The 18,101-nt window shown below is 31.7% G+C and overlaps 3 protein-coding genes across 7 annotated transcripts; 2 read left to right on the top strand and 1 right to left on the bottom strand.

The window, feature by feature from the left end:
- The first annotated feature begins 2,647 nt into the window (after positions 1 to 2,647).
- LOC113854922 (RNA demethylase ALKBH10B-like) lies at positions 2,648 to 8,867 on the top strand. Its single transcript, XM_027486258.1, has 8 exons — positions 2,648 to 3,876; positions 4,713 to 4,835; positions 5,372 to 5,463; positions 5,606 to 5,723; positions 6,481 to 6,606; positions 6,746 to 6,858; positions 7,138 to 7,292; positions 7,847 to 8,867. The coding sequence occupies exons 1-8, from the start codon at positions 3,240 to 3,242 to the stop codon at positions 8,532 to 8,534; spliced, it is 2,052 nt and encodes a 683-aa protein (XP_027342059.1). The 5' UTR covers positions 2,648 to 3,239; the 3' UTR covers positions 8,535 to 8,867.
- Positions 8,868 to 10,180: 1,313 nt separating this feature from the next.
- On the top strand, positions 10,181 to 15,485 carry LOC113854956. Of its 5 annotated transcripts, none has more exons than XR_003502812.1 (9): positions 10,181 to 10,327; positions 10,416 to 10,542; positions 10,712 to 10,787; positions 10,877 to 10,949; positions 11,046 to 11,141; positions 11,342 to 11,392; positions 11,741 to 12,103; positions 12,524 to 14,305; positions 15,312 to 15,485. XR_003502812.1 is itself a non-coding variant. In XM_027486319.1 (9 exons), exons 1-9 carry the CDS (start codon positions 10,244 to 10,246, stop codon positions 12,890 to 12,892), a joined length of 1,086 nt encoding a protein of 361 aa, XP_027342120.1. In that variant the 5' UTR covers positions 10,181 to 10,243; the 3' UTR covers positions 12,893 to 14,456. The 5 variants fall into 5 exon arrangements, 4 of the variants coding, with proteins under 4 accessions (XP_027342120.1, XP_027342117.1, XP_027342119.1 ...); XM_027486319.1 differs by lacking the exon at positions 15,312 to 15,485 and having other exon boundaries at positions 11,106 to 11,141; positions 11,741 to 11,840; positions 11,934 to 12,103; positions 12,524 to 14,456; XM_027486316.1 differs by lacking the exon at positions 15,312 to 15,485 and having other exon boundaries at positions 12,524 to 14,456.
- On the bottom strand, positions 13,215 to 17,249 carry LOC113854958 (purple acid phosphatase 8-like). The gene is made up of 7 exons (XM_027486323.1): positions 16,972 to 17,249; positions 15,290 to 15,446; positions 14,910 to 15,017; positions 14,539 to 14,666; positions 14,103 to 14,231; positions 13,697 to 13,764; positions 13,215 to 13,609 (listed from the first exon to the last, which is right to left on the bottom strand). The coding sequence occupies exons 1-7, from the start codon at positions 17,167 to 17,169 to the stop codon at positions 13,393 to 13,395; spliced, it is 1,005 nt and encodes a 334-aa protein (XP_027342124.1). The 5' UTR covers positions 17,170 to 17,249; the 3' UTR covers positions 13,215 to 13,392.
- Between the last annotated feature and the right edge of the window lie 852 nt (positions 17,250 to 18,101).

Here is an 18,101-nt window from a genome sequence, read left to right on the forward strand (position 1 = left end):
AAAAAATTCAAATGAAAAATAATGTATCTAAAATGTTAAAATGTAAAATATTTTAATATTTTTTTATGTATTTTAATATTAAATGCTTAAATAAAGGGATACATAAAATACTAGTGGAAGAGCTTGCGAAGATTTCATCGTAGAGTGAAAGGCGGATTTGTTGTTAGATTTATGTGCAAAGTTAGATCATATTCTTCTGTTGAGGTTGAATTTTGGAGACCTTTATAAATATGATATTTATTTTTCTCATCTAATTAATATGATTAAATTATTATAATAAAAAATAGGCTATATTATGTGAAGTTAATAACTTCATTGATTTGTTAGCTCTCTTGTAATATTTTAAACAAGGCCCTTTCCTCTTTATGAGTTTTGGCCACTATTAATTAGATTTTGCTTTTCTTGTGCTTAAAGCTGCGTATACTCTCAAAAAAAAAATAGATATACATAAAATAATATTATTAAATAGATATACATAAATTTTATTATTATTAATTAGTTATCTTAGCATTTAGAGTTAAAATTAACAATTTTTTTTTATTAAATATAATAATTGATTGTTACTGCTAAGTGGGGACTAATAATAAATGACTTAAAGATAATGCGTGTAATTCTCCAAAAACGTTAAAGCGCTTACTTGTATCTGAGATATTAATTGAAAGTTACCTAACAATGAAGTCAATCGAAGACCAGGACAACATTGAAATAGCAGTAAATTTTGAGGAAGAAAAAACGACCATAACAAGTATATAAGATTAAATATTTTTTAATTTCTATATAATTATTAATTTTAATTTTTGTTATAACTAAGTTTAGTTTTTGTATTTTAGAATACTTTAAAATGAATAAATTTCAATTAAAACTTAAATTAAAAATTGATAATTTTATAAAAACTAAAAATATATTTAACTTAACTATTAACTAAGAATACTAATAAATCCTAAACATAACGAATTTGTGAATCCAAAGGCAGATAAAGCCGCACCTAAATATTGGCCTTACCCTGACCTCACCACACGTCACGTTGAACGTCGAAACTTGCCTCAACCAAAGGGATATTTTTTCAGTCTTTATATTTAAAACATTGAATGAATTAAAAATAACAATTATTAAATAAATAAAATTAGCTATAAAATAGTAATTGTTATGCTTAATTACATTTTTGTCTTTCTAATTTGAATTTGTACAATTTTAATTCTCTATTTTTTATTTGTAAACTGTACAATTTTAGTCTCTAATCAGTTTTAGTGTACTTAAATCCTCAGTTTTATATTTTTTATTTATTTTACATAATTTATAATTGAATTAGAACATAAAATCATTTTAAAATTTTAAATGTAATAAATAATGAACAATTGATGAAATTTAAAATACTCTATAAATGAGAACTTAGGGTTTAAAGAAAGATAATATTTTAAGTTTATTTAAATCTTGGATAAAAATTAATATTATGTATTAAGTTTTGTTTTGTAACTCCTAGATGTATCTTTAAAGAATATTATGTATTAAGTTTATTATATTGTTATATGTTACCTCATATCATTATAATTTTGAATCCATTAAATCCAAATGAAGATACATTTAAGTTCAAAAGTGTTTTCTTTAAGCCTTTAGTATGTTTATTTTTTATATAAAATTTAGCATGTTTTATTACTTCTGTTTTCATTTACTAACTCAGATTAAATCAAATATTTATAATAATAAGCTAACATAATATATATTTAGGGAAAAGAGAGTAAGGCAATATATTGGAAGAGGAATACAGAATGTTGAAGTGCAATAACGAACAAACCGTAGTATATGGGTGAGAAAATACATTATTTTTTTTATAATAAAAATATATATTATTAGAGAAAAAATTAATATTTATTCAAAAAAATAAAAAATAAAAAAATATTTATACAAAATTAAAACGAATGCAATTTTGTAAGTTTAGATATCAATTAGCTAACAAATATTCTCACATAAATTTTGAATCATTAATACTATCACAGGTATTAAAATATTTTAGTTATTTCATAAAAAATTAATAATCATAATATTTTAAATAATGATAAATTTTTACTTAAGGAGATTCATGCGGATTGTTGATGATAAAATCTTTATTTAAAAGAAAATCATAGAAGACAAATTATATATTAAAAATAACCAGATTGACTTTTTTAATAAGATTTATACAATATATAAAAAATGATTATGGAGTTTTACCATTTATATGTCATCTGGTTAATTTTTTTTTTTCAATCAAATTGTCCCATGCGAGTAAGGTCCTTAGATCGATGTGCCGTCACTCCTTACCTCTCGTACTCGAAAATGAACACAAATTATACATCATTCGGGTTTTTTTGTTTTTTTTTAATTATTATGGATATATACAATTTTTAAAAAAATATATATTTGCAGTTTTACCTTGCTTTTTTAAAGTTTTAAAAAGTTAATTATGTGATCATTGTGATGTCTTTTAATTTTTTTTAATTAATAAGAAAAGTATATATTTTTTAAAAAGATTTCACATGTTTAAAAGAGATTTATATAATTATCATAAGATTTTCAAAACACATTTTTTAATGGAAAAATCACTTATTCTAAAAAAAAAAAAACAAATTTTACAAAAGATAGTTAATATCTTAAGACTTCTGAAACGAACATGGCTAAATATAGAAAGTAGAATGACGAAAACCCCCATTTTCTTCCAGAATATTCTCTGCAAAATCCAAAATGAGAACCCACCCACCAGTCTCAGATGCACAGCAACAAATAAGAAAGAGAGAGAGTGTGTTGTGTCGTGACTTGTGAATTTGAGCCACCATTTAAGACCATACCACATGCGTGCTCAATAAGCCATTCCCTTTGTTCCAAATTCTTCATTAACCCCAAACCCCAACCCTAGATCTTCCTCTTCAAGTTCTTCCTTTGCGTCACTACAACTCAACCACCTCTTCCCTTTTCAAACCCAGATCTCTCCAATTCCACAATTCTTGCCTAAACAACAAATCCATTTCATTTTTTTTTTAATAAAAATACTCTTTGTTTTGCTCTGAATCACTTCTGGGCTAGTCTTATTTCTCCACAAGTTTCTTGCTTTTTGCTTTAATTGTTCTGAATTCTGCATTTCGTTTTGTGGGGTCGTCTTGAATTGCGCTGTTTTTGATATAAACTCGTTGTTTCTTTATTTAGATCTAGTTGTGTAAGGGTATGCTTTGTATGCGTTTGTAGTGTAATATTGGTAGTGAGTTCTCATGGCAATGCCATCGGGAAATGTGGTAATACAAGATAAAATGCAGTTTCCAAGTGGTGGTGGTGGTGGTGGTGGTAGTGGTGGTGGTGGAGGTGCTGGTGGTGAGATCCACCAGCACCACTACCGTCAGCAATGGTTTGTTGATGAGAGGGATGGGCTTATTGGCTGGCTGCGAAGCGAATTCGCAGCTGCCAATGCCATCATAGATTCCCTTTGTCATCATTTACGTGTGGTTGGTGATCCTGGGGAGTATGATATGGTTGTTGGAGCCATTCAGCAAAGGCGATGTAATTGGAATCAGGTGCTGCTTATGCAGCAATACTTTTCTGTAGCTGAGGTGGTATATGCACTGCAGCAAGTGGCTTGGAGGAGGCAGCAGAGGTATCTGGATCCAGTGAAGGTGGGTGCAAAGGAGGTTAGGAAATCTGGTTCGGGGTATCGGCATGGGCAGAGGTTTGAGGGTGCAAAGGAAGGTTATAATTCTAGTGTAGAGTCTTATAATCATGATGCAAATGCTGTGGTTACAGGAGGTGTGGAGAAAGGGACTGCACTAACTGAGATGAGTGAGGAACATAAATTTGGTGGCAAGGTTGAGAAGGTCGGTGATGAGGGTTTAATGTCTGCTGAAGAGAAGAAAGGTAAATAATGGGTCGATCAATCTGTATGTATTGTACATTATCTATACTGCAACATGGTGAATCTCAGACCTCTAAGTAATGGTCGTCATTACATCTTTGTGTTAATTATAATCAAAGTGGTAGTGACATTGCTGTTGGAACCTTAGTTTCTTGACACAATACGTTTTAATAGAGTGAGTTTCTGGTGCATTCATGCCATGACTATTAATTGACTCAGTCTTACATTACATTGAATACGTATTATAATTTTTCACTAGTGCAATTTAGAAACAAGTAGTTTTATTCACTTTGGCTTCTGCTGCTGCTCACTTTTGGCCTTCCAAATAGAGCCATATAGTTATACGGAAGTAATGGACATGCAAATGGTGTTTTCTTGGGGCGGAGAGCAACAATTTATGGAAAATTCGGTGGAGATAATTAGATGATTTTATGTATGTGTTTGTGTCTGAGTAAAGTGGGATAAATCCTTGTTATTGTTGTTGTTGTTATTATTATTTGTGTCTAACTGTCTTAGTAAGAATGCAATTTGCTTATGAGGAAAGTGAAGAATCTCTTGTTGAATAAATATTGCAGAAAGGCTAGGTACTAGCAGGATGTAGTATCAAATTGGACTTCATGGTAAAAAACAATTCATGGAAGATTCCAATCGTTTCTGTATAAAAATTGAAATGGTTGAATGTTAGACTTATGGCTGTTATTTCTTTGTTTGCTTCTTGTGATCATGTGGCTTCTGCTATTTAATTAATGAAGAGATAGAGGATCAGTTCACAGATCATTAACACACAAGAAATGCATGCAGTCCATTAACTTGTTTACTCTCTTGTTTGTGTGAGCAGATGCCATGGCAAAGCATCAAACTGATGGAAACTTGAAGAGCACAGGGAGTTCTCAAGGATCTCTGTCCAACTTGGAATCTGAAGCTGCTTTTGTAAATGATGGATGTATATCCAATTGTAAAGGTTTTCTTCCTCCTGACATTGATTTTAGTGAAGATATGTATCTTTTTTAGCTTAAATCAGTTGAGGGCAATGGGATGTAGACTATGCTAGTTCCATGCATGAATTTTAGAAACTAAGAAAATAAATTTCAAACTGTACACTTCACTTTTTTCCCAATTTTGTCACATGAATGTATTGTACTTCAATTTTGTGCATAAAATAACAAATATGTATTTACTGACTCCCTTGCTTGCTTTAGACCATTCACTAAGAGTCCGCATCTCATGCAGTGCAATATCGGATTCTGCCTAGTATCATAGTTTTCTGTGCAAAATTTTGTTTAATATTTGTTTATTACTAACCTCATTATAAACACGAGTCTTTATTCTTAAACATGAAGATATCTTTTATTAAATTGTCTTTCTCCTTTTGATATGATATGAAGCATGGACTTGTAATTTTTTCAAAATTTTGTCTTTTTCCCTAAATATCCATGCAATACATAGGATACTTATTAATTTAATTTTAATTTTATCTCTTGTGAAATTTATTTCCAGGGAATGATTCACATTCTCTGCAAAATCAGCATCAGAGTCTTTCTTCCGTAGCAAAAACTTTTATTGGCAATGAAATGTTCGATGGGAAGATGGTAGGGTCCTTCAAATATTTCTTCACTTTTCTTGATGTCATTATTTCATAATGTGTACTTACCTTTTCACAAATTTCTTTTATTTCTTCTGTCCTTTATATTCACTATTTAAGATGTGACTTTCTATTTTTTTCAATTTTAGATGAATGTGGTTGATGGGCTGAAATTGTATGAAGATTTATTTGATGACACTGAAGTTTCGAAACTTGTTTCATTGGTTAATGATCTAAGGGTTTCTGGGAAAAAAGGCCAATTGCTAGGTATGTGTTATCTTCATACTGGAAGATTCTATCACTGCTTCCCTTTTTAATTTTACTTAATTTATAGCGTATAGGTGTGACCATTTACATGGCGGGCCCTCTGCTGATGTTCTTAAGTTAGAGTTTTCTGGGTAAAATGGTGGTTGACTTGTATCTATTTTTCTGTCTTTGTTTCACCTCAGTAGTTAGTAGTTGAATAGTCATGGACAAAGAACCAGGTGGCACTATTCGCAGTAACTAAAAAATGTAGAGTAGTACACTAGTCATGAGATCTAACATAAATTTAATGACGGTAAGTCATACTGATTTGAATATGCATTTTCCAGCTGTTGTGATATTCCTATATTTGCCTAAGCCTTTAGGTCTAGATCTCATTACTTTTTGGTATGACAGTCACCACTATTAAATTGATGTCTGCTAATGATAAAATTATATTTAAGATCCAAATAATGCATTAGAATAGACATGAATTGACAATTTGGTTTACTAGGGACAAATGAGGAGAAAAGGAGCAAAAGAATGCATATTGCCCTTTTACTGTATTTTATCTGACATTTGCATGTTGGTAAATGCTCAATTTGATGACTGCCCATGAAATAATAGGGACATGTATGCCAGTTTTCAGTCTGATTGTAATATTCTGTATCATCTTGCTGGGAAATAATTTCTGCTTGCTGTCACCCTTTCATAGATCATGCAAACTTTAGCTTGTTTTTTAAAGAATATCCTACAGTTGCTGATTATTTTTTATAAGCAGGTAATCAGACATATGTAGTTTCAAGAAGGCCCATGAAAGGGCATGGAAGGGAGATGATTCAGTTGGGTGTACCGATTGCTGATGCACCACCACTAGATGGGGAAAATATCACAGGAGCCTCCAAAGGCATGTTATATTATGCAATTTTCTTTCATACCAAATTACCAATACTATAGTTACATGAGTTTCTTATTTATAGCCATGGTATTTGTCTTTTACCACGCTTGTGATAATGTTTTTTAAATTCCACAAATTGAATCTGCAGATATGAATGTAGAGTCTATTCCATCCTTGTTTCAAGATATTATTGAGCGTATGGTTTCCTTGCAAGTAATGAATGTGAAGCCTGATTGTTGCATCGTGGATTTCTACAATGAGGTTGATTCTTATTATATCCTATTTTTATGTGAAATGCTAGCAATACTATCTAAGACATTCATTTTAAAACTCTCTTTGATGGGTGAAATCTGGGTGGGTCCCACTTCCAATTTAATGGGATACACTCCCTATTCCGCAGCCCCTGGGACTTAATCTAATAATAAAGGATGTGTTGAATAGTGTCATGCAGTGTATTGTTAGCATTCTTCATTTTTACTTATTGGGATTATATATTGGTCTCAAATCTGCTAATCCATCCTGATATCTGGTTGTCTGCAGGGTGATCACTCACAGCCATATAGTTGGCCATCATGGTTTGGTAGGCCTGTTTATATCCTTTCCCTGACGGATTGTGAAATGACTTTTGGAAGAGTAATTGCATCAGACCATCCTGGAGATTATAGGGGCAGTCTCAAGCTTTCTCTAGGGCCCGGGTAATGCTTATTAATTAACCTTGTATTTTACTATGATAATGCTCCTGATATGATTACTATGATATTGTTTTAGTGAAGAGTATGATCTTATCCAAATCGCAGTCATTATTAATTGTAATTTGGCTCTGCCTCTGGTGACTAATTATGTAATGCACAAGAGAATTCTTTATTTTTTATTGGTGACAATATTTTTCTTTTGCCTTGTGATTTCACAATTAGAAGCCTTTTCGATATTACTTATTTATTACAAGGAGCCATCTTGTTCATTAAACGAGAGTATGTGGGACTTGAAAGTTTTGGGTCATTCTGTTCATGGAGATGATTATTACGATGGAAAACCTTTGTAAGGGAGCATGCCAACTTTGATTGTTGTTATTAGTTTTGGATTAAACACTTGCTGACTTGCAGCATTATTATGTGCATTTTGCATTCCAGGGGTGCTGAGTTGGATATGTGAGTGGAGAGCTACATGTTTTAATGTTATACTGCAGTCTGAAATTCGCTAACCCGATCCCGGATTCTATACTTGAATCTGACATGTTTATGTGCTATAGGTCCCTTCTTGCTATGCAAGGGAAATCCAGTGATTTTGCTAAGCATGCTCTTCCTTCCATGCGCAAGCAACGGATACTTGTTACTTTCACAAAGTCCCAACCAAAAAGGTCACTGCCAAGTGATGCTCAACGTCTTGCCTCGCCAGCAGCATCTTCTCACTGGAATCCACCTCCAAGCCGATCTCCCAATCATGCTCGTCATATAGGCTCCAAGCATTATCCTACACTCACAACCACTGGAGTACTGCCAGCTCCACCCATTCGACCACAAATTGCGCCTCCAAATGGCATGCAACCATTGTTTGTTACTGCTCCAGTTGTACCGCCCATGCCATTTCCTGCACCTGTCCCAATCCCACCTGGTTCTTCTGGATGGACAGCCGCTCCTCCTCCAAGGCATCCCCCACCTAGAATCCCTGCTCCTGGCACCGGAGTCTTCTTACCTCCGCCTGGCTCAGGTAATCCATCCCAACCTTTACCAGGTACTTTGACTGACCCGAACTCGAGTGTGGAAACTTCAACCACACCAGAAAAGGAAAATGGGAAATCTAATCATATTAGTACAAGTGCTTCACCAAAAGGTAGAATGCAAAGGCAAGAATGCAATGGTCACGTTGATGGAAGTCAAGTTGAACAAGCTCTAGAGACACAGCAGGATAGTGATGACAAAGCTGCAGCAAGCCATTGAGCTGTACCTGGCTTATACATATACATAGAGAGAGAGAGAGAGAGAGAGAGAGAGAGAGAGAGGAGAGAGAGAGAGAGGGAGGAAAAGCTTATCAATGGAAAAGGATAGGCTGCGAACTTAACTTGAGTATGAATCAAATGTAAAGCGCGGCAACATTTGAGATATCACCATACTGCAGGGGAGAACAAGGGAAGGAGGCAGAACTTTTGGTTCTCTTCAAAATCCTTTCTTTGCTTCATTCCTTTTTTGTCGTCTTCGAAATATTAACTCTTACACGAAGGGAAACTCATTCTTAATTCTAATTTTGGCTTTTCAAATCTTTATTGTTATTTTCTAAAATGCATCTTCCTGTTTATATCGTGTGCGTGTTTTAATGGGATCTGTTAAAAATGGTATTTTCTAGAATGACAAGTTGAGACAAAATCAATTAGAATTTGACAATTTATTATATTGTAAATGGGTAAATATTCTTCGTAGCTTTAATAAATAGCCCATTTAAGACTTGTCAATGGGATAATTAGCAATTGATTTAACACCAGTTTAGAAAATGGTATACTAATTTTAAGTGCTTTACATGTTATAGTGTCAAGTTAAATGTTTGGTAGTTAACTTAAAACTTAATAGACAAAGGTTGGTAATAACAATCAATTTTATACTAAATTTGAATAAAAGTATTCAGGAATTAATTTTAAAAGCAATAACTTTTGTAGGATAAAAAAATTAAGTCTTTATTTAAAAATATTTTTAGATATCGTGTTTACTAGAATTGAAATTTGTCATATGTCAAATGTGATAATGTTTACTTGAATTTTTATTAGTTAAACTCAATACTAATCTAATTTTTTTATTAGAAATTAAATCTTAAATTTTTGAAAGACTAATTTTAAATAAAACAAATTTTATAGAAATTAAAAGCTTATCTAAGTTTGATTACTTATCTATAGTTTTTCAAATAGCCCAGTTTCCTAGATTTTTAAAATCTTTTTAGATGGTTCAAAACTTTTTCTTAAATTAAATTTACTTTTAAAAAAAAATTCAACTTGCTTATTTAATGAATGATTCATCCATATAAACCAAGCCTAGGTCCCACCGAATAATTGGACCTATCTCAACCAGTGTTGAGATGGTAAAAAACTTTCAATTATAAAAATAAAAGTAACGTCACGTATCTTCTATTGTAAAGTTCATTTATAATATAATAACGAGAGAAGATAATTGTATAGATTTATTTTATTAAAAAGGTAACGTTGAAAAAACACATAAAAAGTTTTTATTAAAAAGAAAAATGCTGATTATTTTAAAAGTATAAAAAATATTTAACGTATTTTTTTTAGATAATTAGAAGAATTCAATTATATATTTTTATGTGAATAACAGATTCAATATAGTAGTTGTTTTAATTGACATCATGTAATTTTCTTTATGAATTTACCTTATTAGAAAAAAATGTTTTATTTTATTTAAATATCAAAATCAAGTTATGCTTTAACAAAGAGTTTAATATTAATGGATTATTAATATAATTTTTTATATCATCAACTAAATAGAATATATGATAAGTATAATTTTTAAATAAATTAATAAATATTATTGATATGAAGTGGGTCATTAGGCAGAGAGAAAAAAAAGGGAAGACAGACGAATACGATCAATTGGTAAGTAGTTGTAATGTTTGAAGAAATACAGACACGACACACACTGCAATAGCGATGTCAGAGGTTGATTTTGATTTCGATCATCAACGACACCCACGCCTCTTCATCCCCAACTTCCTCTCCCTTCAAGAATGCAAGGTTTGTTATTTAGTTTCTTTTGTTATTTGTTTGATTCAACCTTCTCTTTTCTTTTTATTATATTATGATTTTGGTTATTGTGTTGAAGGAACTTGAATTCATCCACAAGAGTTGCAGCAGCGTGGGTTACAGACCCAATGTCTTCTCTACCACTCTATCCCATCTCATTGCTACCAACTCTTCCCACTTCATCATCCCTTTTATACTCATCCGAGGCAATTCAATTCCTACCCTTTTCTCTATCACAACCCATTTATTCCTGTTGCATTAATTTTACTTTTTTACCCCTTTTCTTTTAATTAATTTCAATGAAATTGCTGTTTTCTCTTTTTCTGTTATGTTTTATTTATTTATTTATTTATTTATTTTCAAATTTGATGGCAGAAAGGTTGAAGGACAAGCTAGAGGAGTTTTTCAAATGTGAGTATGAGCTCTTTATTGAATTCACTGGTTTGATAAGGTTGGTTACCTCACTTCACCTCACCCCAATGTTTGGCATTTGTTTTAATTAGCATTTTTACTATCTTGTTTACTGATACTATGAATCAGCTGGAGCAAAGGAGCAAGCATTGGATGGCATAGTGATGATAATAGGCCTTACCTCAAACAACGGCACTTCTCAGTGAGTAGCATTTAACGGGTCAACCCCTTTTTAAGATATTCAATTCCTGTTATATTATACGTAATTTTTCTCTTCCTTTTGGTAATACTATGAAAGGCAGTGTGCTATTTGAATACTTATGGGAAGGATTTCAGTGGTGGACTCTTTCACTTCCAGGATGGTGAACCAACATTAATTATGCCCAAGGCCGGAGTGAGTTTTCATATTTTTTAAAAATGTAATTTAGTCTGCTGTTAGCATCCCTTGGTAGCATAATATGTTCCTTAAATTTCATTACTGAATATATGTTCATGTGTAATTCAAAGTAGGAAATGAACAGTCTTTACTGTGTTTATCTTTTATCTTTTTTATATTTGAGGATGATTGATTTTGTAATTTATTTTGTTTTTCAGGATGTTGTGATGTACACAGCTGATGAACGTAACATTCATTCTGTTGATGAGGTATATTCAAGTGCACTCCTTTCTTTCATGGACGTTTAGAAAGATCTCTTAGAAAGCTGCCAAATATAAGTAGTTGTTTCTTCAAAATAAGCTGAACCAAATATATGCTTACTTGGATTATGCATATTCAACTCTAATATTTCTCAAATTATAAATTGGACTCAAATCTTTATTGCTTCCTTCCCAAGTTCCAACTCTTGAACCCAAGAAAAATTGAGGTTGGCACCAATTCATTTAAACATTGTTTTTTCATGGGAGACTAAATTGACGTGAAAAGCAAATGGTAGTTCAATCATCAATAAATATTTGCCATCTTAAATCTTTCTGATATGAAGTTATCTTTGACAGATAACTGAAGGAGAAAGACTCACACTTGCTTTATGGTTCAGTCGTAATGGTTCCCATGATGAGGATACACAGCTTATTTCTCTTCTTTCACAACATCTATTGCATAAGAGCGTGGCTGATTCATACCTACCTTTGCCAGCATCCAGTAATATGTACTGGTTTTCTCAGGACCAAGCTTCTGATTACCGTTTTGGTTTTAATATATGTTGGGCTAGACTGCATGTTCTCGGATATGACACATATATTTCTCAAGACAGTAGCTGTAAGTCTGATGTCTCTGAATTACTGGTTAAGCCGGTGCGCTTAGTGAGGGGAAATGAGTTACTTGACCAGGAATTTGTCAATATTTTGCATGCACTTCAGGTATTTTAAAAAACTCTATTTCTAAGTTTTATTTTCTGTTAATGTTAAAAGATCAAGCGTATTAAAAATGCTATGGAGAATGATGCTTTCTAGGAAGCGTAGGGTTAACTGTCTACCTGAGGGGATTACACCAACTGAGACTTTCTGTATTGTAATGTTGGAAAAGCAGAACTTTAATGTAGCACATGTTTTTGGATGTTAAGTGTAGCTTCCCGCAAGTTTCTTTAAGATACTTAAAAATACAATTTGTTATCTCTTTAATATGGTTTTTATGATGTAACGTAGTCCCTTCATTTTTCTTTAACTGCATTTACAAATGTTGTTTATGAATCACTGATTCACTAGTTTCTTGCAATTTATAATCTTCATGCGTTTTTGAAAAGTTTCTGCAACTACTCTAATTGTTCTTTGCTTGAGCAGGTTGTCCATTTCTACTGTTGGGAAGGTTCTGCTTTACAGACCAAGGTGTCAAATATAGACTCCAAGGTAGTAAAACTGACCGATGTACAGAGAGAGAAAATCAGTGGGCTAAATTCTGTACTTTTGAATGATGTTGCTTTCGTGTCTAGAGTTTTCCATGGTATGCCTTCCAAAGAAAAAGGATGCATTTGCTTTGACTGGACAGGAATTGTGGCTGCAGCTGCTGCTTGGGAAGATTATGCAGTGAAGTTAAGCAAACAAATTCATTTACAGTTGCCTTACTGGAAAATGCATGAATCAATATATAATGTGCAATTAGGCGAGTACGTTTCCCACAATCGACAATTCCAAGAAAAAAGTGACTTCTAACAAATGTGCTAGGGTTTAAAAATTGGAAAATGGCATTGGTAAAGCAACTTTAGACTTGTTTGTGAAGGTCTGCTCTGATAGCAGTTTTCGAGTCAACATGGTTTTTGGGGAGTTTTAAGACCAAGCTGCTTAGGGAGAGATGAGGTATGGAACTCACGAATAAGATAAATGTAAGTGTTACACATACTTGATGTAGATTGGGTTGTTAGTCTCTTAGCAGTTAGCATTGGAAGTACCCTGCCAAGTAAAGACAAGTACTCTTGGGTTCTCTTGGGTCCATATCTGGTGGCAAATACTGCAAAGTACTGTATGCCTTTTTTTTCCTCAAATTTCTGTTACACGAGTTTGTGTGCAGTATTACAGTACTGCAAGCTCGTTAAGACTGTTCTAAACAACCCTTCTATTTTGTATTTCATTACAAATAGTACATTTATACCAAATTTCAGCCTTAGTGATCTCTCTTTTCAAAATACATAGCTGGTGTTAAGGTCCCTTTTAGCTTATTTGTATCTAGGCTTGAGGTCTTTGGTTATGCTCCATATATGCAAAACCTTGCCATAAAGGTCATAAAACACAATATCTGTATTGGTTTTGGTGACCTGCACAGACATGAATCCTTGCCCATCATAATACAACTTGAGCTCTTCCGGATTCCACTGGTTGACATCACCCCTCCATGCCTTTGATCCCCCTCCACTTGTTAGAAATTGGATTCCACTACATTGTTTATGCGAACCACGGAAGCTTCAATTTCAGAACAGTGGTGATGTTGATGCTAACCATTTAAAAGTAAGACATGTTTACCTCTTTTTGTCAATTATGTGTTCCAAGCAATGATCATGTCCATTTATATATGCATCAACATTGTTTGCCTGGACCAACAACGAAGAAACTGGTTAGAAATTGTAAAAATGCAATGGCTTCAACAACAATAATTGTCATTACCTAGTTACACCATGTCTCATCTTTAAAAAATACTAAGGGGGTACATTTTGTATTAGATTGCAAAGATATCTTGGTATCTTACTAATCTTGAGAGTGTAATTGTCATTACCATGTGTAAGAGACTATGCCATGTATGTCAATCAATTTCAATTGTCATGCTAAACACACGACAAATATTGAAGACGAGTATCTGTTGTATCAATATGAGAATGGCAAGGGACCAAGTGCTCTTATTTGTTGAAATGTGGTTCATTTTATCATTTACCTCTAAGATGGGAACAAGCAGCTCCTCAAGCTCGTGGGTATTACCATGATGCCCAGCACTTTTGATGGTATGATGTCCCACCACCATCTTCCATGTAGCCTCTGATTGTGCCAATGCTAAATCAACGTCCTACACGAAGATCCCAAAATCAGAGTTGACAATTTCCCTTCATTCAAATGTTCGCATGTAATGAAATGATAGAGGTATTAATGCTAATTTTGTTTCAATAATATCTTTAACTCAAGATATTCTGATTTATTTAGAATAACATTTCAAGTTTCGAAATCATGTGATAGTGCCCAATTGTGAACTCCATTTTAAAAAATTGATAACGAAAGTGAACACATATCCTTTTTTTGAAAAATTAATAATTTGTAGGACTTCGTGGGCATTATTTGTTTGTCATTATAACAATTTGAACTTGTAAGTAAAAAACCTTCAAGAGTTCTGAAAGGTATGCTTCTCGGGGAAGCACGCTTTCCCAGTCATAAGTATGCTCTCCAGGGTCCGTAAAGTACTTCTCTACAAAAGGAGTCGTGTCCACAAAGAAAAATTCTACAATTTCTGTACAAATAAGAAAAGAAAAACATAAAAGAAATGAATATTTTTATTGTGTAATCATCACAGAACATTACAACATGAACTATATTAATTCATTTAAATTATGACCTCTTAAAACACAATTGTGTGAATGAACTTATCGTGTTTAAAACATGTTATAATCAAAATTTTATATAGAGAACATAAAATACTATTTTTCCTTAATAATAATAATTTGAAACAAACATGCATTAAACGGATTTATACCTCCGTCGAGAATAAAAGACCTCAGGCAAACCCATCTTCTATCTTTTTGTCTCAGAACGTGACTTAATTGTGCCTCAACATCTCCTCTATAGTCATGGTTTCCCAAAACTGCCACAATAAAATGTAAGATCAAATTTTTTCGATTTTAAGCATCCAAAAGTAATAAACTTATTTAAAAATATTATAATTTTATATCTAAATGTAATAGATATTCTTTTTTTAATTAAAAAATTATTACTTCTGTCTGTTTAAACCCTGCCCAAATTTTGAGGTTAACAAAATCTTTATTTTTAGCAATACTTTTGTGAAATTGGCACTCTGCAGCTAAAGTTTAAACTATTTGCAGTATAAATCGTTTTCAATGAATATTGGTAACTTACCATTGTACCATGTTTTTTGCAGGCTCGGGGCAGTGTAGATGTCGACGAATGACTCGTAGAATGCTGGATCATCATCTCCTGTTAGGCCATCTTCGTAAAAATTGTCACCAGTTGAGATCACGAAATCTATATTTAGTTTCGCCCCCACAATTCCCATCTAAAAAACAACCAATGAGAATAGTACTACTCTATAAACCAAAAGAAAAAAGAAAAACAAAAGAAAATCACACAAGTACCTTAAAAATTATAAAATTGTCACGAATTAATTTAAATTATATTATTTATAATCTTAATATAGTTATACTTTTTTTTTCCTTTTAGTGACTATTTAATTTTAGAAAATATAAGGGAAATATAATGAATCCTAATTATTGATTATTTTAATTAGTTTTATATTAATAATTTTTCATGTAAGTTCATGGCGAACAGTTTCAGTCATGACTACGATTACTGAGATGATTTTGTAAAGTATATACTTACGAAAAAAATTATGTAAGACGAGTCCTTTATATAAAACATTAAACACTGCTTAATTTGTAATGATGTATAAAAAGCAAAAACCAAAAAGAAAAAATCCATTATGGAAAGGCATTTTATAAAACTGAGTCTAATCGCTTCATATTGAAAATGGGATTTGCTATTTGTAAAATCTAATTCCAACTATTTACTCATTTCGATCGTTTTATAACATAATATTTTTGGATTCAAATGCATTATTGACCGTTCAATGTAAACCCCTTGAGCTTATTGTATGATAGAATAGTGGATAAATCTAAATTGAAGCTGCACACCCCAAATGTGAGGAAATAATAGCCTTTCTTTTGGGAATTAAGCTTTTCAGTGGAGTACATTAGAGTCACAATCTCTTAATAAGATCTTAGAGTTAACCAAAACTTCAAATAATAATAAGTAGCTTCGTTTTTTATGACCATGAGTATAATTAGTTTTTAAGTTATATGATCATCTAATTAAAAGTATTCAACGCATTATATTATTGTTGATACCATTGCCAAATTCTTCTAATAACATGACGATATATTTAATTAAACTATTATAGAATTTTTATAAAATAAAAATACGCAAGAACAGTTTTATATATTTTAAAAAAATTACACAAGCAATTGTAAAAAAAGCGACGTGGAGTGGGTCGATTGAAGCCAGTCGGAAAAGAACACGTGGGGTCATAGATAGCATTTGGAATATGCTTATATCTCAACTTTTTCATCGTTACAAGTATTAGTAGCTTCATTATGTTCAATCGGAATATGCTTAGGTATATATCTTTTGCTTCAATTGAAATATGCGTGGGATTGAGAAATAAAATGGAAAAAGGTGTTTGGTCATCTCTGGTTTTTTATTATTATGTGGCTGACATCATACCATTAAAAAAATCTTAGATTTATATGTTTGATATCTATATTGATGAATTGAATTTATCTATTAAAACAACTTCAACAAAAACTTAAAAAGGTTTTAACTAAATCATTTAGATGCATGGTATAAAAGCAATCGATCAAATTGAATAATATAGTTTTTCTCGTGAATCCTGCAAATTAAGGTTAATATACGACCACAGCAAAATGAATCAAAGAACTATGCTTAATTTGTATAATATGATATATAAATATAAGATTAAAAACTTTACTTTGTAATTCAGTGGGTTAAGAAACAGAAGGAGGTACCTGATGAGCGAGCAAAGATTGATTGTAGGTTCCTTTTCTTCCCCAATCTCCAACGACCAAAAAGTTAAGAGGTTGTTGTGGGTTTGGAGTGTGTTTGAATCTGGGAAGCTCAGCCATGGAAGGAGTTGCTAATAAACACAACATACAACCTGCTAAGATCACAGGGAATACCATTCGTTGCTCTAAAGCCCAAGCCATGGCTTTACGCACCTCCAACTTCTCAAACCCAGACACAGACAGTGATTGCAATTTTACGAGATAGTATCATACGTCTGTGTCTATATATTATGTTTGAATGTAATAGATAATCATTTGAACTGTATCTTTTCGCACACAACATTTTTTTTTAAATTTTTCATACAAATTTTATTTCTTTCTTCTATTTATAATATTTTTTTCTTATACGCAAAGACTTATTTAGGTTATTTTTATACTTTACACCCTCGTATTTTTAATATAATGATAATCATTTTAAAAAATATTCTATACTAATAATTTAAGGTTAAATTAATATTTGTTAGTGTAATTATTATCTAATAAAATTAAATTATTAATATAATTAATACATAATTGTGTTAGTATAAGAAAATTAAATTAAATCATATCTTATGAAAAGACTTGTTAACCGAAATAATGAAAGGGTGACAATCATCGTCACGAAAAGAACTGCGTATACGATTGGTTAATCCATGGAAGCTTCTTTCCTATTTCCCATTTTAATATCTGATATTCTTCACTTTTGAATGCGACCATACATTAAAATTTTCTTTTCGGCATTTCGTGTGGTTAAAGTTCTTCCAACTTTGCATCAGTATTTTAAAATTAAAACAAAATTTATGGAAATTTTTTTAATTAAAATGAAGATATCATCATTATTGATGTGCGGTATTAAAATTCAAAGTTTAAGAAACGAATTTATTTAGAATTAATTAAAATCATAATAAATTTAAATTCTATTTATCTTAAAAGTGATGATATTTGTACTTTGATATGTTGTATCAAATTTAAATTTTAAATAAAAATCAAAATTGAATTTAAATTTAAGTAATATTTTTTTAAATGGAATAGCTTTATGAATAAAATTAAATACTAAAAAAATGTTATATTGCTAAATGAAAAAATAAATAGCT

Source organism: Abrus precatorius, unplaced genomic scaffold, assembly GCF_003935025.1.
Source record: "Abrus precatorius isolate BTA unplaced genomic scaffold, Abrus_2018 Scaffold11, whole genome shotgun sequence".
Lineage (NCBI taxonomy): Eukaryota > Viridiplantae > Streptophyta > Magnoliopsida > Fabales > Fabaceae > Abrus > Abrus precatorius.